Below are 26,407 nucleotides of genomic sequence, written 5' to 3'. Positions count from 1 at the left end.
GACCTAAAAATATATTTTAATCATTAGTTAATAGTTATCCTATTAAATAAATCAATAAGGTTTTTTTGCATGTAGCTTAAGATTTCGTTAACAAATGTTAAGTTAAGTTTGGTTTTAATCTTTTTTTCTACTTTCATGACCCTTTCGATTACAAAGCTCCTTGGTGTTAGGAGCAAAGCCGCTAGTAGTTTTGCATATTATTTAATCTATTATTTTCTTAAAATTGACTAGGACTTAATTAGACCCGTTTTTCTGAAAATAAACATTTCTTTAAAAGCGTAAATGAAATTCAATGTGACTGTAAAAAGTCGTTAGATAGGTATGTCTTTTTAGTGTAATAAATAGATAGCAGTAGACTTCTAAGACGCGTACATACACATTACGTCTCAAATAACTTCTTATCTTGGATTAACGACTATTTAGGAATAAGACAATGGACAATAAATTGGTGCGCATTCCCATTGATGATTAACAAATATGCCCCTTCTGCCGATAAAAATTATTGGTTTTGAACCAACAAATCTAAATTCATTATTGTACTCTGAATTGAGTTAACCTATAATGTAACTTATTATCGTTTAATTCTAATATAATTTACAGTCTAATATCATTATCCCCCTTATCCCTGGGCAGTGGACATAACTTTAAAAAAGATAACATTACCTTTTATTTAAATGTTTTAAAGGCAGGCTAACATTAGTTTGTTGTTGGAGCCACTGCCAATCCTGATTCAATGTTTCCAATTTCAAGATTCCGTCATAGTCTACCTGAAATAGGGGTTAGAATTATGGATATTGCACCAGATTTTCATGTGTTCGGATAAATAATGCTCGCAGCTGACTAAAATAACGTTATCCCCATTTACCCCTTCCCTTAGTCTTCTACTGGATGAACGAACTGACTAATAAATTATGTCCTTATTAGCAAGCTTAAATTATATTCTATATCCACTGGTACAATCAGTAACTTTAATCTCAATTGTTTTGTTAGCAAAGCTACTCGATAGGTGTTCGTTCCCAGGTTAATAGAACTATAATCTAGTGTCGCTAATGTTGGACGTAGTTGCCCCGGATAGCCTTTGGAGACGGGATACCATATGATATATACTGGTTAGACTATAAAAGTTGGAAAGATTTTTAATCAATATAATAGATTTGAAATCTGCATAAAATTTTAAGGATTTTTTATAAAATTCGTTTTTTATATAATTCTTTATTTATAGGCGCAAATACGATTTAAGTTAATAAATTTTGACCAATAGGATAGCTGGATTGGAAACTACCTACGCTCTAATTGGTTGAATGATGTACGTCACTTAAGCTTCTCCAATCAGAGCGCAGATAGTTTTCAATCCACCAATCACAGATCTTAAAATTATTTAACTTAATTTGCATTTGCGCCTTTAAATAAAGAATTATATAAAAAACGAATTTTATAAAAAAATCCTTAAAATTTTATGCAGATTTCAAATCTATTATATTGATTAAAAATCTTTCCAACTTTTATAGTCTAATACTGGTATATCTTCTGAACCAAACCTTGCTTAATGATGTAAATGGTTATATTGCCAAACGTCCATCTGACAACCAAATATTTGATTGCACGACCTTTGTCTGGATGTCCTAACCGCGTATGGTAATGAGTTCCGCATGGACAAAGGCATTCCCCCTTCTTCAACTATTTATGTCGCGCACTTTTATAGCAGCAGTAGGAACAATATTAACATCTTTTGTTATGACGCGGTGTCGAGGAGAGATTCGAACTTTTCACCTCCTCGATGACAAGCGGATGCGTTACATGTTGACCCACGGTTGTGGGTTCTTGATTTACCTGGCAAGGGTTGCAGTTGTATAAATATGGGCGTCAGTGTGAATCCATCTCTTTATTTACCTGGCAAGGGTAGCAGTTGTATAAATATGGGCGTCAGTGTGAATCCATCTCTTTATTTACCTGGCAAGGGTTGCAGTTGTATAAATATGGGCGCCAGTGTGAATCCATCTTTTGATTTACCTGGCAAGGGTTGCAGTTGTATGCATATGGGCACCAGTGAGAATCCATCTCTTGATTTACCTGGCAAGGGTTGCAGTTGTATGCATATGGGCACCAGTGTGAATCCATCTCTTGATTTACCTGGCAAGGGTTGCAGTTGTATGCATATGGGCACCAGTGAGAATCCATCTCTTGATTTACCTGGCAAGGGTTGCAGTTGTATGCATATGGGCGCCAGTGAGAATCCATCTCTTGATTTACCTGGCAAGGGTTGCAGTTGTATGCATATGGGCACCAGTGAGAATCCATCTCTTGATTTACCTGGCAAGGGTTGCAGTTGTATGCATATGGGCACCAGTGAGAATCCATCTCTTGATTTACCTGGCAAGGGTTGCAGTTGTATGCATATGGGCGCCAGTGTGAATCCATCTCTGAGTATTTCTGGCTCAATACAAATCTTAATATTATAAATCAATAAACACAGAGACTAGGCAATGCTATTCAGACAAAAGAAAATTTCCCTTCTTTCCCCACTCCACTTCCCTTCAGTTACATAAAACACAAGGTTTACGCCAACAACATATTTAATTTTCGGCAATTTCAAATTGAATTTATTGGCTAAATCACAGCCCCTGATGTGAAAGTATGGGAGGATTTTTTAAAGTATAAAATTGTATCAAGAACAAACCTAGCAAAATCTTCAAAACTTGGATTGCTGGATTTACCCAATCTCTTTTGTTCGAGATAAAATCTTTTTCTCGCATAAGAATCACTTTCTTTCTTGATCTTATCCCTTAAATATAGAAATAATTATATCGCGACCAACAAAACTGGTAATAATTCTAAAATTCTTATTTTATTATTCGTAGAAAATTGTCTATAATAAGAAACGACACAAGTTTTTTCAGTAGGTATGGCTTAGAGCCGTTTCTATTCCAGCAGATATTGATCGGTTTCAAAGCCAAACTGGAATATTTAGTATTAAGACATTTTATGGAAATTTTCTTTAAAAAACCTAACTACGCATGCTCTTATTGTTATAAATAAAGAAAATAATTATGTATGATAAGATATTTTCGATAATTTATATTGGTCTATTTTTAGTTGAATTGAAACTGTCAGTTTTTCTATAGATTTTAAGAACCTTTTTTCCAGTATGGCTTCGAAACCAATTATTCCGCTTGAATAGAACCGATTTTCAGCCATTCTGAAAAATCATGTATAGCATCGCATTACAGACATTTTTTCACGAATGTTAAGAAAAATCAAAACTGGTTTTAATCTTATAATTTTTCATTTTAATAACCGCGGAAAACTTTCTATTATACGATGCGATAATTACTATTGTAATACCTGTATGCGGAGTAAAGCCGCTCTATAGGATGCCTAACAATTGTAAACTTCTTTAACCTACAATTATACAAAACTGATAAACATTATACTTATAAAAACTTGGGAACATCTATGAAATAAATAGACATTTTTTTAAACACAACTTTACAAGAAGATTAGAGACCAAAATAATACATAAGGACTAACAAGCAGGCAATTCCTATAAATTAAATGTCATTATACCTGGCGAAACAATTTAACGATAATAAAAATCTTACTTTATGAATTCTTCAAAGTTCTTTGGGTTAACATACTTTTGCAATCTAAAATAAAAAATATGTTTGATTTAATTATATCAGCCAAACGGCCGACCCAAATTGTTCTTAAATTCATAGAAATACCACAGCAATGCTTCAAAAAATAGGGAAAAAATATTAATACACAAGGTACCTTGTACAAAAACGAATGAGAGGAAAACTTTTTCAATTTTATTAATTGCTCCATGTTGCTATTCTATATTTCTAGTAAGTATATCTTCTAGGGATGGCAATTCGTCAAATTTTTGGACCGGATTCGTTTTCTTACAAGAAACCGTCAAAAAAATGGAGGATTCCCCCGGATTCGGATACCGGATTCTAGCAATATTTTAAAAGGAAAATTTTGTGCTACATATGTCCTAAAAATAATGTTCTTGTTGTTCTCTATAATTCACTTACGAGAATCGAACCATATTTTAAAAGATAATATATATAATGATGATATTCTTTGCCTTCAAAAAGGGGGAGTTGAAAGAAAAAACTTAAGACGCTAATTTTAGCCTTTCAATTAAGAATTCGAATCTGCTATTAAAAAACAGATTTTGGATTCCAAAATTGGGCGGATTCTGGATACCGGATTTGTATACGGATTGCAAACCCTAATATCTTCCCTCCGGAGGAAAAAAACCTGCCATGATATTTTTCTGAAAAGATCTAATAATGTTATTACATTTTTTACATTTAAATTTTAAGTTCATAAAAGAGTAACCTGTAAAAATCATTTTCTGGAATCATATTGGTTATGTTATACAACTCTGCAAATATCTCACTGAAAAAAAGTATTTTGATAAAATTCAAAGATTTAATTGGTTCTTGGCTTCGTTACATGCCAATAGATCTATTGATAGTTTATAGATGTTTTAGTCTAAATCTAAATTCGCATAATGATGCTTGTCTAACTTGATATTTAGTAGCGAGACTACTCAGTAATTCGATTTTTTCGTCTACCATCAAACTAGGCAACTGAAACTTTTTTCTGTGAAAATTCCTGTACAAATGAGCAACTGTCACATGATTGACTTGGTCCGTCAGCCTGTCATTCATTGTATAAAAATTTCACATTAAAAACATAAACTTTCGTGCTTCGCTACTTATAAATGTTATAATTCTTGTTAAATGTCTAAACATTACCTAATAGAAGTGGAAGCAACTTTATGATTGAAGCAAATTCCAAATGTTTTAGTAGGATCAACCAAGAAGTTGCTCATCACCTCTTTAACCTTTAAAAATATAATTGAATACTAAAAATTATGTTTCCTAAAAGTAACTTGCACAGGTTTTTGCAGGAGTGTTGCGCGAAGCGCACCTGAAAATGTTGTCATTATTCTTAAAACAAAATAGGGGGGAAGTAATACAGACAAAAAAAGTGATATAATTTTTTATCAGGGGGTAGATGTATCAGCATACATTAAAACAAGCCCCCTTAGATTTGTAATTTTAAAGGGTTTTCTTATTCTATATAGACATCCCCTTGGCTCTTTTGTTGGTTGAAGATCCATGACAAGGAGAGTAAAAAACCAAACGTTAAGCGCCTCCGTTTCCAAACATTTACAGTAGGGTTGGGCCGGATATCCGGCCATTTTCAATATCCGGCCGGATACCGGATATTGAAACTATCCGGCCGGATATCCGGCAACATAATCTTTTATATTTTACAACAAAAATCTCTGGTTTTTAAAATCTTAAATGGCTGTAATTTTTTATATTATTGAAGCTAGAAGAACAATTTGTTCTGAATATGTTTATCCTTATGTAAATTTTACATTAGAAATCTCAAAACATAAATTTTGGCGGTGGCAGCAGTATAGGGTATTTTAGTATTAGATAACATGAAATGCTTTGTTTAAGTAAAAAAAATATTTTTACTTTTTACCTGAATGACCTTACCAGATTTGCTGGCATCCTGTGCCCGCCAGGAAGGAGGTATTAAAAAAATTTCAACTCTCAGTTATGTGTCATACCCATATTTTGAAAGTCACTCAGTTATAGCCCTTTACCTTTTATACACAGAAAATGGAATAGAAAAAAACAGAGGGGGGGGGGGCAGGCATTCAACGCCACCTCCCCGCCCATCCTCCAACCGTTAGGGGTTGATATTACAGATTGAGCAATAGTTAATTAGATTTATTTGCTAAGAAGAAAGATCATTTCATAGTTACTTAAATTTTAAGTTTTAACCTTAATTTTATCCTATTATATAAATTAGTAAGCTTTTTTGTCTGTAGCGAAGGATCTTGCTAACCGCTGAACCGATATGGTTCTCCTTTAGAGTGAAGCTTCTTATAGGTCCCAGTGTGGTTTTAGGCTGTTTAATTTTTATAAAAAAAAGTCGTTATAAGGTTTTAAGTTATTTTTCTTCACTTTCATGTCCCTTATAATATCCCTAGATACTAGGGACGCAGCCGCTAGTATAATATAAAACACCAGTTTATGAAGGAATTTGTTTTGTGGGTATAGTCCCTTTCGTGACAACGCCCCTTAAGGAGCGATTATTCGTATTTTGACAGTAGCTTTCCTCCTATTTCTAGCCTCTCGCGGGGGACTCTAACCTTGCGGGGCCAATTGCCCAACCCTGCGGGGCAATCACCTAACCAAATATAATCTAACCTAACCTAAAATAACCTATTAAAAGCAATTTTAAAAATACAACGAATCGCCCCTTAAGGTGCGTTGCAACGAAAGGGACTATATCCTTTTTTGATACTTTAATATGTTGTAATTTGGCCGGATATTCGGTAATTTGGCCGGATAACCGGATATTTGCCGGATACCGGCGTTGGCCGGATACCGGATATCCGGAATTTGAAATCAGCCGGATATCCGGTATCCGGCCAAAAAAATATCCAGCCCAACCCTAATTTACAGATATTTTATTGATAAGGAAATCTTTCTAAAGTTACATAAAAAATATTTACCTTGGGATTTGAACTATTTGTGATTATTTGATTACAAACTTGATTTATTCCTTCTATGCGATCCTTTTGAACAGAATTCCATTCCTAAACAAGGTTGGCAACTTTCATAATAGCGAAGCATAGCAAATTAGGCTGTCAAATAAGCAAAAATTAACAAATATCGAGTGACAGAACTGTAATTCGATAATCTAACTAATAATTGGTAAAAGTTAGAATACTTAAAACTGTGAAAATTGTGATTTCATTTAAGATATCAAAAAAGAAAAAAACACGTTTTGAATATATATAAGATTATTCAGAGGTGGATTCTTTTTTTGAAATTAGGGTCGCTGCTCGCTGGTGAGGCAAAATTGTTTTTGTAAAACATCTACAAAAAAAAATAGACAAAATCTTATGTTGATTACCCTTTTATGATTATATTTGATTTTTGTAAATTTTTATGCGATTTTGGAGGATTTTTTACAAAAATGATTTTGCCTCACCAGCGAGCAAGCGAGCAGCGACCCTATTTAAAAAAAATAATCCATCTCAGATAATTTTCATAGAGTTGTTGCGCTTTTAGATTGGCACAAAATATTTTTTTCGCATCGTATTATAGAGACAGGTTTCCGCGGACAAACAAATTGCTTTTAATCATATGATTTTTATTCAAATATTCGTGTAAAATTGTCTGTAATATATGAGATGCTATATATATATAATTTTGTAGTATGACTGAGAAGCTATTGATCGGGTTCGAAGCTATAAGGAAATGTTATTATACTTTACATGCAAGGTTCTTATTTTAAAAAAAGGGTGATACTATCTTTCCTATTTGAGTGATCATATCTTATATGATGGCATAAAATACTACTACAATAAGAATAGAAAGCTCCGCTATCAAATAAAGTAAAAAATTAATGATAATTTATGTTCAAACACTTTGTTTTTGTCAAGCTGCCATTAATTATTAAAATTTAGAAAATATTTGGTTCCAATATATTGGTGAATTTAATGGATTTGTTACTACTTGGATCTTACACCAGATTATCATGTTTTCTAATACATAATAACGATCTCGCCAATCCCCTCACTTTACCCATACCAATCCCCTCTTAGTGGATTAACGAATTGACCAATGAATTACAGAGGAAATAGCAACCTAAATTTACAAAAAAAATTTCCTTTTCATAATGTCTATTTATATTCTACATCCATTCTATTAAATAAAGTAAAAAAATAATGACCAGAAGTAAAATTTAAAGTCAAACTTTTTGTTTTTGTCAAGCTGCCATTAATTATTAAAAATGTAGAAAATTAATTTGGTTTTAATTTATTGTAAAATGTAAAGCATGATAAATTTATTATTGATAAATCTATCAGCACAATTAAAAAGAAAACAAAAACACGAAAACAATTAAAATATTTGTATCAAAATGACATTAAACTTCTTGAATTTTATACAATTAATTTCATTTAAAAGTAATATAAAATAACATAAATGTAGTTAGTAAATTGGCTACCATAATATTTTCTTTTTTCAAAACAAGAACGTAATACATTTTATTTTCATTATATAAAATCGTATTGTAGATAGTTTTATAAAGATAATTAAATAAAAAGTTATTTATATTTCGTGGAAATTATCTAAAACAAAATATGATATATGATTTTTCAGTATGGTTCACAACCGTTTTTTGTCCAGCTAATATTAATACTGTAAAATGTTTTACCTTAATGTGAAAAGAATGAATAGGGCTGATAAAAAGCACAAGTATTGTATTCAACAACATTTTATGTAATTTATTCTGAAACATTATCACTTTAGTTTAAATGGATTTATTATTACCAGATTATCATTTACTTTAATAAAGTTAAACTAATAAACATGTAGCTGGCCAAAACCCCATCCACTTCCTTTATCACGACCCAACCCGCCTACTGAATTAACGAACTGACCAGTAAATGATACCCATGTAAGGCAACTAAAACACATAGCTTATTTTATTTTCAATTTTACAGCTTCAATAGTAAAAGTATGTAGGTTAAGTTTACCCATCTTCAACGGCAGCTAAATTACATATCCTATTATACAAAGTAGTGAATTTTTTTTCGACTGAAGCTTAGGATTTCAATAACTACTCATCCCATCGAGATTTCCTTTTTTTTTGGGGGGGGGGGATTTTCTAGGGGTGATTTATCTTAGGATGGTGGACACACCCTTCCCCAAAATAGTTAAAATCTTCCTTGGGTCTATAAGAAGCTACTCTGTAAAGAAGACCAATTTCGGTTCAACGGTTAGCGAGATCCTTCGCTACAGACAAAAAAAGCTTACTACTTTATATAATAGGATATAACCTTTATTTCTTATTTCTTTATTTCTTCTAGTGTGAAGTTGAGTATATTAATTTATATCTAATCTTCTCCCGTCAATCAGAAGGAATAAATATAATATAAATAACCAGATAATTCTATGCAAAATAATCCTAAAATAACTGGTGGTTATATATTTATACATATGTCTTGTGATGTTTTAGATAATAACATAAGATTGCAGATATGATATTAATTTAAATTAATGAATGTTTTCCACTTGAGGTATTTATATTTTACCTATTTTTAGAAAAAAATATGATTTACACCCACCCCCCTCCCCCCATCAAAAAAAAAGATATTCAACCAAAAGAGCTTTACTCCTCCACCCTAAAAAAATGCTTCCACTCATGGTTCACTATGATGAAAATTAATAATTGTATATATCCTTCTAGCACAATGAGAGAAACTAAACTGAAAGATAAACCAAATATTCTCTGTATCTTATTATATTGGCATGGTCATAGTATATTATATATGAACAAGCGGCTGCGCCCCTAGCATCTAGAGGCTCTATTCTAAAAGATAAATAAGTGCAGAAAAATAGCCTAACACCATACCCAGACTTTATCTATAAAATAAAATAGCCTAAAACCACCTCAGGACCTATAGGAAGCTTCAATGTAAAGGAGAACCATATAGGGTCAGCGATTAGCAAGATCCTTCGCTACAAACAAAAAAGCTTACTACTTTATATAATAATATATTTATGTAGACACTTCTAGGAGATAAATAGGTATCTTTATAACTTAAGATACCGATAACTACTGAACCGATTGAGTTTTCCATATTAGGGAAGATTCACATAGGCAATGTGATGGTTTAAGGTATACCATCTTTATTTTGAGTTTAATAACCCTTTGGTTGGTTTCAGGTTTTTTTTTATGTATTTCCAACTTTCGAATACAAGACCCTAGATGCAGCAGTGCAGGGTGCAGCTACTAATATTTAATTTTCCACCGATAAATGTAGGCTACTTAATTAAAACGACGAAGCCCAATCTGTCTCACTGTGAGGAAGACGATTCCCTTTTCTCCCATCTCTTTTTAAGAGATTTTCTTTCCCCCCCCTTCCCTTTTATATGACGTCATATAGGAATCGTCTTCCTCACAGTGGGACAGATTGGGCTTCGTCAATTAAAACTCATTCAATTTGTCAAAAATATTGTTGCAAAAATTTGATTGATCCTACTTTAGCAGAGAAACACAAAAATATTCCTAGATTTTAAGAACTGCGGTCTTTTTTTCTAACTTTATTAATATATTTCAGCCAGGTCTAAAGTGATAAATAAGTGAGCTAGATTATCCGGAAATTAGGTCAAGACAGTATAGGAGAAAGAATATAGAAAAAAATAATACAGATGAATAACCCTAAAAAAGTAAAAATAAGATTAAAATCCTTCAGTCTATTTGCTTATATTTTTCTAAAAATAAACATAAAATTGGGTCTTGAAAAGCATTACAAATTCTAATGAATTCTGTCATTTAAACGGTGATGCGGCTAGGGGAAGGTGGCATTAATTTTGGGAGGCTGCGGCTGTGGGAGGCTTACATCGATGAGGCTAAGGGTGGCCGAATTTAAATTTGATGGGTGATGGTAGCTGTCACAGTGTTTTGCTGCGGCTGACAGTGGCTGATTTGAAATTGGGTTACTATGGCTTACTGAATGGCTGATTAAGCCACGCATCGGACAGTGAGGCTTAGTGGGTGGTTTACAAAGCCTTGCTGCTAATGGGGAGGCTTCTGTAAGCCGCACGGCTGATGGTGCCTTTGGCTGCTTTTAAAAACAATTGCCTAGTTCCATCATAAAATAAAGTTTTTACCCACAACTATAGTATCATATTAGGGATCTAAAGGGATAAGACAATGACCGATAAAATGATGATGCATAAATTACTCTTTCTGTAGATTAAAATATTAGTGGTTGAAACGATTGAACACACAACTAAATAGATCAACCAATAAAAATTTACTGAAGTCCCAAAGTTGTTCAGCCAACGAATAAGAAAACGTATTTATAAAAGTTTGGGAACTATAGTGTAATAAACAACCCATTGTCCCCTCTCTCTGGTATCATATAGATTAATATTCTTGCACCATTTTACAAAATTAAATTGAGAGCTGCTAAACTTTTCATCCAAATATTGAATTAACAGAAACAGTTTTTAGGTGGGAACTATTATAAGATATTATTGTATATATCTCCTATTATATAAAATAATAAGGTTTTACTTAAGCTTAAGATTTCAATATTTACTGAACCGATTAATTAAGTATTCTATGGAAGCTTTACATAGGTCCCTGGATGGTTTTAGTCTAATTATTTTTTAGATATGTCTTGGGGTTTAGGCTATTTTCTTAGAATACGGAGGTCCTAGATTCTAGGAGCGCAACCGCTATTAAAAATTTAGCAATTTCAGCTTTGTTTAAGATCATTTACTAATAATATAAGTAAAGTAATATAATTTTATGCTTAATTTTTAGGGTAGAAATAAGTTAAATATTTGTTATTGGAATGCATTTTTATTGTTTGTATTTTTATAAATGCGTTGTTATTAGTAACTCAGGCTACCAGTTTACTCATTTATATTCCATTAATTATTAATATAGCGATACTTTCTTAATACACGTAGATCCTTTTTAAAAGCGAAGGTTTTCTACATTTAGGATCAGCCCGTCCGTGAATAACGGTCTTGTTGTTACTATATCATTGACCAATCGATTTCAAACTTCAAAAATTTTACACCAAAATATTATGTTTCAAGGGGTGGGTGGTATCTTTTTACAGGGGTAATTTCTCTTGGGGGGGTTGTAGCCACCCTCCTCCAATTCTATTATCAACCTTAACTGGACCTATATGAAGCTCCACTTTTAAGGAAAACTATACCAGTCGCTACAGAAAGACAAATTATAATTATATTACTTTTAGTGGCAAATTAATATTCCCAAAATTTGAATATTTATATGTTCTTTCTTAAAAACCAAGCAACGAAATTTTTAAAACAAATTCAACATAGGTATTAATCAAAAAGAAAGTCTAAAAAGAATGTTTTGAATTATTTATTTTGTTAACTAACAACAAGAGCGTTGTCTCGGGGATCTGAAGGGATAGGACAATAGCCGATAAATTGATGTACTTTCCGAATAATTATTTACATAAATATTCCTCCAGTAGATTCAATTATTGGTTTGAAACATTTGGACACTTAACTTAATGAACCAACTAATCAAAATTCAATAAAAGTCTCCAAAGTTGTTAATCCAACGAATAAGAAAACATTATTATAAAACTTTAGGGACTGGTGTAATAAACAGCCCAATGTCCTCTCCTTCCCTGGCGTTGCCTAGTTTAAATTAATTTATTTGTTTATATGCTTTGTTGTATATGTTGCTATGATAGAATAATTAAAAATTAATGATATAGAGTGTTAGGACTTCGGTTTAGTATGATTTTATCTTTTAGGTTGCTAAGAGTAATTTTAATTTAGGTAATCTTTTTTTTTTTTTAAATTAGTCTTTATTTTATGCTTATATCCTACAATATAAAGTAGTAAGGTCTGTTGGTTAAGATTTAGATAACAACTGACCCAAATGAGTTGTTCATTCTAAGCTTCACATAAGTTCCTTTGTATTTTTAATTATTAGGGTGGTTTTAGGCTATTTTATGTTTTTCCTATCACTTCGAATACAGAGCTCATAGGTGTTTAAATTTATTTTGAAGCAAAAAATTTAATCGCTTTCTTCATTTTAACTTTATTGAACAAAGTAATTTGATGTGTATTGATTTATTACATTGAATTTTTATTTGAAAAGCGGAGCTGCTTTATGAGTGTTTCGCGTCCATTTGTTTTTCTGTTTAATTATAATTTGATAATAGTGGTTCAACTCTTTCTCTCTCTCTCTCTCTCTCTCTTCTCTCTCTCTCTCTCTCTCTCTCTCTCTCTCTCTCTCTCTCTCTCTCTCTCTCTCTCTCTCCTTCTCTCTCTCGCTCTCTCTCTCTCTCTCTCTCTCTCTCTCTCTCTCTCTCTCTCTCTCTCTCTCTCTCTCTCTCTCTCTCTCTCCTTCTCTCCCTCCCTCTCTCTCTCCCTCTCTCTCTCTCTCTCTCCCTATCTATGCAAAGCAAGTAACAAAATCTATTTATTCTCTTTATTCTATCTTTCTATCTCTCCCTTTTTCTATTTTCATCTCTTTCTTTTTATATATTTAGCTCTCATAATAAACTACTGCTTTTGTACAAAATTGTTCTTGTTAATATCAAACAATATTTCTGTTTTAGACGTGAAGAGTCCAGAGATTGGGGAGCAAAAAAACAAGAAGAATAATTTCCACCACTAGGCTTTATATACATATGTATATATTGTATACTTGTATTCTTTATCTTTGTTGATAAGCTATGATATTAACTTATTAACCAAGTGTATTTTGTAGTATTTTATATCATTTGTACAATATTTCTACGTACATATAGTTCTTTTTAGATCTATATGCACTTTTTATACGTATTTGTATTATGAAAATGCCTCTGTACATTTTTTCTTCTTTTTTCAAAAATCAAAAGCAAACTCAAAGCATATCATCTTCAAGCAAATTTAATTAGTAATATTTTGAACACAGTTGACCCCCCTTTGTTACCGTGTTTTTAGTTTTATTTCAGGTGACATCCCCCCAGATCCAAGTGTGGTCAAGCTACCACCCCTACCTCCCTATGGTGAGTCATACAACTTCTGATTAACAAGGCTACTATTTTTTCTTTGCCCCCAGTCTCCAGGGGACGGCAAAGGAGGTCAGTTAAATTGTCTAAAAACACTCCAAAAACATTTATAAAGCTCTTCTGAAGAGTTAATCCTATTCTGACCAACAATTTCTGAGATCTTTCAACAAAAAACGTCACTACTTTAAAATAAAGGATAAATGACAATAATTGATCCTAGCCTCGCCGAATTATGGTAGTGAACCCATTTTTATTTTGTTTTAGTTCACCTATCTCCTTGCAAATAAATCGGTTTAAATTATTTTTGTATGTATAGAATTTGTGTTAAAGTTTAAAGCATAAGATTGAGTTTATATTTTGAATATGAAGGAAATAGCGTTTGTTCACTTTCGCACTTGTGTCAAATTTATCAGAACTGCATTTTTTTACAAAACCACAAATAATAAGTTTCTCCATTCGCTTTTTTCATCGATTCATCCGTAAAGGCCTCTAGGGGCACTTGAAGTAGGAGGGGGAGGGGGAGAGGAGTCGACCAACCCCCTACTTTCAACTTTTGTTTAAAATATATGGTTCGGATAATTTTTTTCTTTTGGGAGGGTGGTGTTACTCTCCTCCAAAATAGTTATAAACCTTCCCAGGACCTCCCTGGGAAGCTACACTATTAAGAAGAACCATATTAGTTTAGCGGTTATCGTGATACTTTGGTACTCACAGACTTTATTATCAGGATTGTGCCTTTTTTGCTAACATGAAACACCAAGCTAATGTAATATTATGCGGAAATGAATGTACACCATAAGGAATTAGCATATATATTGTTTTGAAATTCTAACTTTTACTTCACTCTGGCTACCTTCGTTTATATAAAAGATAATTTTCATAAATGTTAGAGAATAAAATACCTAAAAACAACTGTTTTACCTCCAACATTTCCAGTTTTTTAAAATTATTATTTTTCTATGCAGTTATTGACAATATGTGACCTTTAAAATTAAAATAAACATGTATAATAAATTACCTTTTGCTCATAAATGATTATTATGGCATGTAGAATATGAAACCCCTCATTTTAACCCCCTCAAAATTTCAAAAAATATATAAGGTTAACCCCCCCTCCAAAAAACCTCTTAAACTCCTCATTTTACCCCCATCAAAATAAAAAAGCTTGGACGTCCCTGCTTTATTTTCTAACATTTGATAACAATTGCAAGTCCTACCTTACAGGGATAAGGGATAGAAAACCTGGCCATTAATTAGGTCCCGGCCTAGATTCTAAAGGGATATTGCAACTATTACAAATTCCTAACAAACTGGCGGACGCTCCCAAGTAGCTATCGCTCTAAACCAATAAGAATCGGCCTGTTTTTAACAACCAATCACCAATTGGCGGAAATTTTAGAAGCAGACAATTCTAGAAAAAATAATGATTTCGTCTGCTACTAAAAAATAAATATAAATGGTGTTAGATCACATTAGCTTAATTATTAAATCTGCTTAGAGTTAAACATTAAAAAAGGGCCATATAGAAAAAACAAAAATAACTGGATTATTTTTTGGAAAGAAGGTAGCTACGAATTTTCATTTGGTAGTTTATAAATTAGATGTTTTATTTTGAATTTTAAAAATTTAATACGGAATTGATACAACACCTTAACCCTAATATATGTACACAATACAACACAGTACAAATCTATCACTACATAATAGTATCCAAAGAACTTGATAGAATGTTACCCATGTGCATATTAATTTATTTATTTTGAATTTTAATTAGCAATGAAATTTTCAAATAAAAATGCAAATAATACAAACTAAAATCTGTCTGAGGGAAACCCAACAATAGCTTTCTGACAGTTCAAATTACCAAAGTAAAAGAAAAAAAATTTTGGGAGAGAAAAAACTTCATTTTAACAAAGGCCATTAATATATTTAGCATGACCCTCGAAAAAGTATTTTTAAGCATCTGCAGCCCATATTTCTCAATGAATTATCAAAAAATGTATATGTCCTTGTTCTCTGTAGATTTCCACATAAGTAGATATAAAAATATCTTTTTTACATCAATTAACAGCTGAGATTTTTAGAGCCAAAGTTTTAAAAAAGTGGCTAAGGAAAAAGTAACTTTTCAAGAAAAATGTTTTTTAAAGTGAAATGACGTGTTTTCCTCATAATTTCAATACTTTTTATAAAACTTATATAAAGATGTTTCCAAGAAATTTATTTCATGCTGAAAGCACTTTTTTCACTTGCTCTAAAAGGTATTTTTAGATTAGTGTAAATTGCAAAAACACCCTTACAGAAAGAAGTCCTATAAAAAATAGTAGCAAATTGAAAGTTTACATAAACAGAAATCAAACACTTTTTATTTTATCAAAATAAGTTAAAAAAACAAAAAGTTACAGCTATAAACTTTTATTAAACATTTAACAATTTAAATGAATTTTATGTGTCTTGGATTAATTTGATGAGTGGGCGTGAATTTATTGGTAAAGGTGGTGCTAATCCTTTCGGTAATGAGCATAAATTGGGGAGGGGTTTATTTAAGGTCATATTAATAAGTGGGAGATATTATAAGATTTGAGGGAAAATGGTTATAAGAAAAATGTATTCAGTAAAATTTGAAAAGTAGTTTTTTATATGTAAAAGTGATGTTTTTTAATGCAATAAAAAATGTATCAATTGTAAACTTGCTCTTCTTTCTTATTTGTTTTTTAACTGGTTGATAAAAAGTAATATACTAATAAAAAACTAAGAAATATCTAGCAATATCCAGTTTCTCAAGCACTTTTTCCAAACTTTTGCTTTAAAAATCTTGGCTGTTAATTGATGCAAAAAAAATATTTTTATATCCTTTGATGTAGAAAATTATAGAGAACAAGTACATATGAATCTTTTAATATTTTATTGAGAAATATAGGCTGCAGATGCTTAAAAATACTTTTTCGAGAGTCATGCTGTAGGTTTATAAAAAGTTATGTTTTTTACTTTAAACTAGCTACCTGAATTTGATTCTATACTTTATCTACACACACACAACCAGCTTTTTCATTAGCGTTTTATACGAACCACTGCGCCATCCCAAAACTGGTTTATTAGGCTAGAAATAGGCCTGAAATAATATTTTCCTACGTTTCCCATCCCTTATCCCTGCTACCTTAAGGTTTAAACTTTAATATAATTCAAATTTGTAACTTATCCAAACTAGTGGATGTAGAGATAGGACAATGAAAAAAAAATTAAATTAAATTTAAAAATTTCAGCCACTGACTATTGGACTACAACTAACTACTATTGGCCAACAATCACTGAAAATATTACACAAATCAGGTAAGAAAGTTATAAAATACTATATTCTAATAATTATTTGCAAGCTTATGTCTTTTCTAAGAAAAAATTGGGTTCTTTCAAAGTTTTTCAATCTTTCTAAAAATTAGTAATCTTTAATATAATTATATCTTTGTCGCTGATCTTCTATATAACTAAGGCATTTCCGTCCGTCCGTCCGACCGACTGTGACAAAAAGGTTCTTTGTGTCAAAAATAAATTTAGAGAAATTAAAGAAAAAAAGTTACAAAACGACTTTATTCTTTTTTTTTCTTTCTAAAACTGTTTTTTAGTGAGGGTGGTGTTAACTCTTTTGAGCCCGACCAACCAGACGGACCTTTTGGTTTTGGAACCAGTCTAAGGCTCTCTGAGGATAAGGTCAGTCAATTTAGAAGTTAATAAAACTTAAGATATGAAAAATATAGCAATTTAAAAGTTTGTTGTTATATATGTTCTTCTCATTGAAATATTTGAAATGTTGTTTTTTGTAATAATCGGGGAACTTATTAGATAGGACATTGACCAAGAAAATATTAATAATGTTTCTTAGAACTTTTGGTGGAAATGTTTGGAACCTGTTACTTTGTACATTCCAATCAAGATTCAATATCATCTCTAAATTATATAAGCTAACAACATTAGAACTATTTAGTAAACTTTGGGAAGCAGTATTATTTACAGCTATGTGTTCCATTCTTTCTTTCAATGCACCATAAATTAATTTTTTTTGTACAATTTGGTCTTTCTACACACATTTTTGATAAAGTCTATTAGTATTTTTTTGTCATTGAAGATATTTTCTAGTGTGTCGTGGATGGAAGCTTTGTGCAGACAGGTGATGAGTGCATGAAAAATCCTAAGAACTGTGACATGGGACTTTCATTCTCCATATTTGAGAAAGTCTACTACCCACGTGCCATTATCGACATCCATCCTGATGGACAAGACTGGGACAAGAAATATGTGTTCAGCACAGGAGGTGACTATGACAAGACTCTGGCCAAGACTGTGCCTGGAATTGCCCTGTACCACAAAGGATTGGATGTCACAGCTGTTGTTAGCACTGGCACTGATGTCTGGGACCTGACTGTGCGTGGACAGCTGTTGAATGAGAGCTGGGCTAATTATGGGGTCGTCTGGTCTCCTCCTAACCTGGATGAAACAGTCAATATTCCTTACGACAGACGTGGAGGATTACAATTGTATGTTAATCTTGAGAAGGTTGGTCATGTTGTAGCTCCGGTAGCTAATGATGATGGTACTCCAATTACTTGGACTGAGCTACCACCTGTTACCCTACCAAAACTGGATCCCGCTGGAAATCCAATTCCTGGACAGATTGAGGGACCCTCTGTTATGATGTTTGGATGTCATTATGAACAAATGGAGGATGGAGCTGACGTAACTCCTGGCTTTGCACATTTCCATGAAGCTTCATTTGATGAGATGGCCATATGGACCAGAGCTCTAGTTAAGAATAAATCACTTGATGAAACATTGTTCTTCCTTGGAGGATATGTTAAAGAACTTGAGAATCTATCACCTGAAGAATTTGCTGATATGCTGTCTAAAGTTGACATGTCTGATCCTGATCAAGCTGCATCAGCTGGTTCTATGGCCTCAACTCTTCTGGACAATCCTAAACCTGCTCCAGCTGAAGAGACCACTGGTACTGGTTCTGGTCCATCAGGAGGTGGAGCCACAGGAACAGGCGGCGGAACAGCACCTGCAGCTTCAACAGGAACAGGAACAGGCCCAACTGGAGATGGACTGGCAGCTGCTTTGTCTAATGGTAAAGCAGTGGAACTGACTTGGAAAGAAAAGATAAGAATTTCTCAACTTAAGAAAGCTGGCATATTCAAAGGTTTACTGGGTCTACAAGGAGCTACTGAAGGATCATTGCCCAAACATCTTGACAGTAGATATGCTAGCATTGCAACAGCTGCTAAAATGTTGTCATGTAAGCAAGACAATGTAGAAAACTGGAACATTGTCAATGAAGACTATAATGCACCAAGTTCGGCAGATTATATTAATGATCTTGAAACATATGCTTTGAATTACATTGCTTCAGCTAATATATCTTTCTATGATGACACCAAGTACTTTACAGCAGCTACTGGCGAATACATTGTCCATATTCCTTCTGATGAAATGTTTATGTCAATGGGAAAAATGACCATGGAAAGGTTTAGAATGAGAGGTCAGCAGTATGATGTAGGAGCTTATGTTTATCCTATGGACATGTGGACAAGTGCCAGGAACACATGGGAAAATCCAAATGATAAGATTGTCATACCAACTACTATGTTTGAAAACATACCTGAATGTCAAGATAACCCTATCACCTACTTGTATGCCATTTATCCTTGTTATGGAGATTTTGCCCCATTGAGAAGAAATCCAGTAACCATTCATTCACAACGATTTGTCATTGACAGTAAAGTTGTTACAGTCAAGTTCTTTACAAACAATGACACTTTTAGCCCTACAGCAGAAGACTCAAAACTTTGCTCTGATGTACCAGTAGACATGAAGTATCATCCTGTCAAAGTAAAACTGTACCACAAATCAAAAGAAACTACACGTAGGAAAATCTTACATCATGACGATGAGGTTAAAACAACTATTGAGCGGAGACGCTGCATCATGTGGAATCCAGACCTTGGACTACATGGAGCCTGGGATGCAGAATCTTGTACAACTGTTATGTCAGAGCAAGACTCTACAACCTGTGAATGCTCCCAGTTTGGAACATATGCATTGGCTGCTGAAAAGATTGAACAACCAGAGGGCAAAGAGGACTATACCTGGCTGATGGTTGTCAGGTACATTGGCTTCTCAGTATCACTCATCTGCCTAACTGTGTTTATATTGATAATAGCCTGCAACAAACATCTCTGGGAAATGTTCCATTTGATCCGTCTGAACACTGGCATATGCTACTTCTTAGCCCTTTTCTTCCACTTTTTGTCTGAACTTGAGGTTATCAGAGAAGACAGACACAACAATGCAGCCTTCTCATCTCTTATACTCTTCTTCTACCTGTGTGGTAGCTATTTCCAACTTATGGAAGCATTTGCTGAGTTCAGAGCAATCACTGGTGGTATCATAGGTGGTAAGACTGCCTGTTATATACCTCTTGGCTGGGGGCCTGGTTTCATAGGCCTGGGACTAACCTGGTACCTGTATGGTACTGATGTAGGTACAGATCCTAATGTCTTCATTGGTTGGGAGAATGAGACAAAGATGCCCTTCCTCATAATGAACTACTTTGCCCTTGGGGTAAGTGTAGTTTGGATTAATTTCATAAAAAATTTATATTTATTAATGCAAAAAATGTACTTCTTATTAAGCAATCTTTATTGCTGAGGTTTTGTAGTTATATCTAGTTCAAATACACCTTTAATTTTAACAAAGTGGGCCTTACTTTTATAAGTTGTACTTATATTTAATTTAATTACAAATAAAACTTTTATTTAGGGTGCTTTACTTCTAAGTGCTGTAGTCATATTTAATTCAAGTACACCACAAACAAGAAAGGAAGATGTTATAGATGATTTACAGGTTATATTTTGTTTAAAAAACACATTCACAATAGTTTAAGTAATTAAAAAAAAATTTGAAAGGGAAATAAAAGTATTACAAACAAAACGATTTTGTTATAGGTAAAGTAAGACTTTAAATGTGTTTTAAAGGACAGATAATTACCAACTGAGACCTTTTTTAATGCTAAAGTATATTTTAATTTTAAGGCCCAAGGACAAGGCCTTGCTATTACAAATTTCCTCTTTGTGATGGTCTGGATGTTTGCCTATCCTGCCTTCATCAAGTTCCCGGGCACAGAGATGAGAGACTTCTATCCTGTCTTCTCCATTTTTAATTCCTGGATGGGTCTCATCATATTAATATTCCTTGGTCTCAGCAGTAAGAGGGTCAGACAAGTCTTGATCTGCAAGAAGAAGGTGAGTTTAATTTATTTATTTTAGCAACAAGTTTCATCAAATTAGTCTATTATTTCAATTCTATCCAAATCAGCGTTATAATAAAGATATGAAAGTAATTTCTACTGTTGTCATGGAGGCTTCACTATATGTGTGACATGTATGTATAGTAGATCTTTTCATGAAAATACACTTTTTCGAATTTTAGTCTTCTGCTAACCTAAAAAGTTACTTTAGGTGCCTAGAAATACATGTACAAAATTTCAGCTCTCTATCTCTACTGGCGACCTAGCGCCAGGCATGTAAAATATCAACAGATAACGGTAGCACGGCGGTTTAAACAATATCTCAGCAATGTGCAGGTTTTAAGCTCTTCTGCATATTTCAATTTAAACACACAAGGACAAAGGTATATTATCCAAAAAATCTTTTGTCAAAGTCTACACTACACCTAGCGCCAGTCATTTTTCTAAAATCATGTATTTTATACCTGTGAAAATAGAAATCGCCAGCGCTAGTTGTAGAGTAAACTTTGACAAAAGATTTTTGGGATATTATATCTTTGGCCTTATGTGTTTAAATTGAAATATGCAGAACACCTAAATTCATCTTTCAAGCCATTCTCTGAGCATTTTAATTTTTTTATGAAATAACGGTATTTCAAAACTGCCCTTTAAAAAGGCCTAAAAAATATCTTTTTTTGTCACTTTTTTCACTGCTTATAGTTACAACTTATTAAGATATTACGCTCAGTTTAAAAAAATCGGCGCCTCCAGCACCAAAACCTGCAAAAACTGACAGTTAAACTTCTGTGCCCCTACTTGCCCCCCTCTTCGGCCAACAGTAGTTATCTCAAGAAGTAAAAGAGATATCAACACACAGAAAGAAAACTTTTTAAATAAAACTAAACTAAGTAACTATTACAGATTTCATTTTGGGACTTTCCTTCTAGGGGCTTGTGGAGCAAAAGACCCCCCAAAACACTAAGAATATGAGTTCTGAGCTTATTTTTAAAGTTATCAACCTGATTTTTTTAAAGAAGACTTTGTAAATAAAACTGAACTCAGTAATCATTACACATTTCATTTTAGACTTTCCTTTGAGGGGCTTGTGGAGCAAAAGCCCACCAAAAACTAAAAATATGAGTTCTGGACTTATTTTTAAAGATATCTACCTAATTTTTTTTAGAAAACTTTTTTCACATAACCAAACTCAGCAACCTATACAGATTTCATTTTGGGACTTACCTTCCAGGAGCTAGTGGAGCAAGAGACCCCCCAAAACACAAAAATATGAGTTCTGAGCTTATTTTTAAAGATATCAACTTGATTTTTTTAAAGAAAACTTTTAAAATAAAACTAAACTCAGTAATGTTTACACATTTCATTTTGGGACTTTGCTTTGAGGGGCTAGTGGAGCAAAAGACCCCCAAAAACACAAAAAATATGAGTTCTGAGCTGATATATAAAGATATCAACCTGATTTTTTTAAAGAAAACTTTTTTAACATAACCAAACTCAGTAATGTTTACAGATTTCATTTTAGGACTTTCCTTCTAGGGGCTAGTTGGGCAAAAGACCCCCAAAACTAAAAATATGAGTTCTGAGCTTATTTTTAAAGATATCAACCTGATTTTTTTGTTGAAAACTTTGCTAACATAACCAACCTCAGTAATATTTACAAATTTCATTTTGGGACTTTCCTTCTAGGGGCTAGTGGGTCAAAAAAAACCAACACAATAAAAATATTAGTTCTGAGCTTATTTTTAGAGATATTGAGCTGATTTTTCAATGAAAACTTTTTGAACATAACTGAACTCATTAACCATTACAGATTTAATTTTGGGACTTACCTTCTAGGGGCAGGTGGGACAAAAGACCCCCAAAGCAATAAAAATATGAGTTCTGAGCTTATTTTAAGAGATATTGAGCTTATTTTTAAAGATATCAACCTGATTTTTTTGTTGAAAACTTTGTTAACATAACCAACCTCAGTAATATTTACAGATTTCATTTTGGGACTTTCCTTCTAGGGGCTAGTGGGTCAAAAAAAAACCAACACAATAAAAATATGAGTTTTGAGCTTATTTTTAGAGATATTGAGCTGATTTTTCAATGAAAACTTTTTGAACATAACTGTACTAAGTACCCATTACAGATTTGATTTTGGAACTTTCCTTCTAGGGGCTTGTGGAGCATAATACCCTCCAAAACACTAAAATATCATGATGATATCTTTAAAAAAAAGCTCAGAACTCATATTTTTGTGTTTTGGGGGGTCTTTAACTACACTAGCCCCTAGAAGGAAAGTCCCAAAATGAAATCTGTAAAGGTTACTGAGTTTGGTTGTGTGAAAAAAGTTTTCTCAAAAAAAATTAGGTTGGTATTTTTAAAGATAAGTCCAGAACTCATATTTTTTATTTTTGGGGGTCTTATGCCCAACTAGCCACTAGAAGGAAAGTTCTAAAATGAAATCTGTAAACATAACTGATTTTGGTTATGTTAAAAAAGTTTTCTTTAACAAAATCAGGTTGATATCTTTAAATATCAGCTCAGAACTCATATATTTTGTGTTTTTGGGGGTCTTTTGCTCCAAAAGCCCCTCAAAGCAAAGTCCCATAATGAAATGTATAAACATTACTGAGTTCAGTTTTATTTAAAAAGTTTTCTTTAAAAAAATCAGGTTGATATCTTTAAAAATAAGCTCAGAACTCATATTTTTTGTGTTTTGGGGGGTCTTTTGCTCCACTAGCACCTGGAAGGAAAGTTCCTAAATAAAATCTGTATAGATTGCTGAGTTTGGTTATGTGAAAAAAGTTTTCTCAAAAAAAATTAGGTTGATATCTTTAAAAATAAGTCCAGAACTCATATTTTTAGTTTTTGGGGGTCTTTTGCCAAACAAGCCCCTAGAAGGAAAGTCCCAAAATGAAATCTGTAAATGTTACTGAGTTCCATTATGTTAACAAAGTTTACAAAAACAATCAGGTTGATATCTTTAAAAATAAGCTCAGAACTCATATTTTTAGTGTTTTAGGGGGTCTTTTGCTCCACAAGCCCCTAGAAGGAAAGTCCCAAAATGAAATCTGTAATGGCTACTTAGTTCAGTTATAATTAAAAAGTTTTCTTTCTGTGTAATATCTCTTTTACTTCTTGAGATAACTACTGTTGGCCGAAGAGGGGGGCAAGTAGGGGCACAGAAGTTTAACTGCCAGTTTTTGCAGGTTTTGGTGCTGGAGGCGCCGATTTTTTTTAACTGAGCATAATATCTTAATATGTTGTAACTATAAGCAGTGAAAAAAGTGACAAAAAAAGATATTTTTTAGGCCTTTTCAAAGGGCAGTTTTGAAATACCGTTATTTCATAAAAAAAATTAAAATGCTCAGAGAATGGCTTGAAAGATGAATTTAGGTGTTCTGCATATTTCAATTTAAACACATAAGGCCAAAGATATAATATCCCAAAAATCTTTTGTCAAAGTCTACTCTACACCTAGCGCTGGCGATTTCTATTTTCACAGGTATAAAATACATGATTTTAGAAAACTGACTGGCGCTAGGTGTAGTGTAGACTTTGACAAAAGATTTTTTGGATAATATACCTTTGTCCTTGTGTGTTTAAATTGAAATATGCAGAAGAGCTTAAAACCTGCACATTGCTGAGATATTGTTAAAACCGCCGTGCTACCGTTATCTGTTGATATTTTACATGCCTGGCGCTAGGTCGCCAGTAGAGATAGAGAGCTGAAATTTTGTACATGTATTTCTAGGCTCCTAAAGTAACTTTTTAGGTTAGCAGAAGACTAAAATTCGAAAAAGTGTATTTTCATGAAAAGATCTAATGTATAGTACATAGTAAGAATAATTTTTGCAAAAAAAGATTTTTCATCATATTTATTTTCAGCCTCCGCCAAAAGAAAAATATAAAGCATCAGAACAGGACACAAGTCCTATTGTACCACTGGAAATACCTCCAGGAGAGGAGTCACCAGGACCTAGTAGGCCAACATCTGCTAATACAGAAGAAGGTAAGAGTCCGTAGAACCTAGTATGCAAATATTTGCTAAAATAGAAAAAGGTAAGAGTCGCCAGAAACTAGTAGGCCAACTTCTGCTAATACAGAACAAGGTAAAAGTCGTCAGTACCTAGTAGGCCAACACATGTAAATACAGAACAAAGTAAAAATCGCCAAAACCTAGAAGGCCAACAGTTGCTTATACAGAACAAAATAATACAAGGGGAATGATAAATCATCTAAACAAAAATACTATTAGTGCCAATTTAAATAAATGATTTTTTTATAGTTGAGAGGAAGGCAAAGTTTTGACTTTTACAACAAAAAATCACCAAACCTCAAATAAACTCTGTTGATTTTAGAATCAGGAGGAGATCAGCTACCGGGTGCTATCGAATCTTCCTCAAGTGAGGATGAGGAAGGGGATGAAGAGGACAGTAGCAGTGAGGAAGAGACTGATTCTGATGAGGCCGAGGATAAGTCTGAAAAGGAAGAAGATGAGGAATCTGAGGTAAGCACGGGGTTTTGAAATGGATATATTATTGCTTGGATCTTGCACCAGATTATGACAAAGTATTTTTCTAATCTGTACTTGAGTGTATCTACTTACAGCAAGGACTGGGAATGAATTAGGAGCATTGAACTTTGTATAGGCTTAGCTATTCTACTTAACCAGACATGGTGAAAGGCAGACCCCATTTGCAGAGTAGCTGCTCCATTAAATTAAAGAATAGTCGGAACAGGGGCTTAAAAACTGTATGTTCACCGGGTGAGGATCTTTGAATATAAGCCAATAGCGTCGGAAATATTAACACAGCCAAATAGCTCTACAAAAGAACAGAAAGCAATTTGTAGAAAAAGGTCTCAACCACTGTATGTAACCATGTAGTTGGCTGGGTTATACATCTATACTTACTTATACATTTATTGCTGCGCTAGTCAAATTTAAAGAGAGCTCAAAAAATTCTTTGAGTAGTGTATTGGAATGCCTTAGGAAGCTCTTTATAGTGCCTATAAAAATTTAGTCATACAATACTATTGACCAATGATAGGCCAATACATAAACTAAATTACCTATGACAGGCCAGTATACATTTCAATTGACCAATTGAAGGCCAGTATAGCGTCATATTTATAGGTATTATAAAAAGCTTAATACCTTAACCAAAAAATGTCACAGGCATAATTCCATATTTGTACTTTTTAGGATGAGGATGAGGACGAAAAAGAGGAGAAAGAAAGTGATGATGAGGAATAATTGATCAGCTGATCAAAAACCAGTTTTCCTGGCGAATCAGCTGATTTCAACCAATTTTTCCAAGATTTTTTCATCTCTTTCTAATACATTATATTAGTATGTATATTATATAAATTTATCCAGTATTGAACATGTTAATTTATAAAAACCAGCATTGTATATGTTTAATTTATTATGTTATCAAATTTATCCAGCATTGTTCAAAAATAAATTGTCCAGCATTATTTTTTTCTGTATTTGCTATTATAGGTATAAC

General features: G+C 32.9%; 2 protein-coding genes across 3 annotated transcripts; one reads left to right on the top strand and one right to left on the bottom strand.

Annotated features, from left to right (window-relative positions):
• Window positions 1-227: 227 nt before the first annotated feature.
• LOC145323016 (carbohydrate sulfotransferase 11-like) lies at window positions 228-4,854 on the bottom strand. Its single transcript, XM_080165404.1, has 8 exons — window positions 4,770-4,854; window positions 4,348-4,407; window positions 3,600-3,644; window positions 3,343-3,399; window positions 2,678-2,782; window positions 2,371-2,446; window positions 664-767; window positions 228-252 (listed from the first exon to the last, which is right to left on the bottom strand). Exons 1-8 carry the CDS (start codon window positions 4,844-4,846, stop codon window positions 228-230), a joined length of 549 nt encoding a protein of 182 aa, XP_080021530.1. The 5' UTR covers window positions 4,847-4,854.
• A 7,430-nt stretch (window positions 4,855-12,284) lies between these two features.
• On the top strand, window positions 12,285-26,369 carry LOC145322114 (uncharacterized). 2 transcript variants are annotated; one of them, XM_080163897.1, is made up of 10 exons: window positions 12,285-12,392; window positions 13,181-13,612; window positions 16,876-16,942; window positions 17,233-17,317; window positions 17,744-20,224; window positions 20,423-20,506; window positions 20,695-20,904; window positions 24,783-24,906; window positions 25,256-25,404; window positions 26,101-26,369. In XM_080163897.1, the coding sequence occupies exons 5-10, from the start codon at window positions 17,786-17,788 to the stop codon at window positions 26,149-26,151; spliced, it is 3,057 nt and encodes a 1,018-aa protein (XP_080020023.1). In that variant the 5' UTR covers window positions 12,285-12,392; window positions 13,181-13,612; window positions 16,876-16,942; window positions 17,233-17,317; window positions 17,744-17,785; the 3' UTR covers window positions 26,152-26,369. The 2 variants fall into 2 exon arrangements, with proteins under 2 accessions (XP_080020023.1, XP_080020024.1); XM_080163898.1 differs by having other exon boundaries at window positions 12,348-12,392; window positions 26,107-26,369.
• The last annotated feature ends 38 nt before the right edge of the window (window positions 26,370-26,407 follow it).

Source organism: Acartia tonsa, chromosome 6 (genome assembly GCF_053477335.1).
Source record: "Acartia tonsa isolate MP-2025a chromosome 6, ASM5347733v1, whole genome shotgun sequence".
Classification (NCBI taxonomy): Eukaryota; Metazoa; Arthropoda; class Copepoda; order Calanoida; family Acartiidae; genus Acartia; species Acartia tonsa.
The sequence above is the reverse complement of the archived record's forward strand: the minus strand, read 5'-3'. Positions and strand labels throughout refer to the sequence as shown.

Coding starts and splice junctions, on each gene's coding strand:
- LOC145323016 (XM_080165404.1), bottom strand. CDS start 4,846: ATGAGCAACTTCTTGGTTGATCCTACTAAAACATTTGGAATTTGCTTC. Junction 3,400..3,599: donor AACTTTGAAGAATTCATAAA/GTAAGATTTTTA, acceptor GTATAATTGTAG/GTTAAAGAAGTTTACAATTG. Junction 768..2,370: donor ACAACTGCAACCCTTGCCAG/GTAAATCAAGAG, acceptor CCCCTATTTCAG/GTAGACTATGACGGAATCTT.
- LOC145322114 (XM_080163897.1), top strand. CDS start 17,786: ATGAAAAATCCTAAGAACTGTGACATGGGACTTTCATTCTCCATATTT. Junction 20,507..20,694: donor ATGTTATAGATGATTTACAG/GTTATATTTTGT, acceptor TTTAATTTTAAG/GCCCAAGGACAAGGCCTTGC. Junction 20,905..24,782: donor TCTTGATCTGCAAGAAGAAG/GTGAGTTTAATT, acceptor ATTTATTTTCAG/CCTCCGCCAAAAGAAAAATA.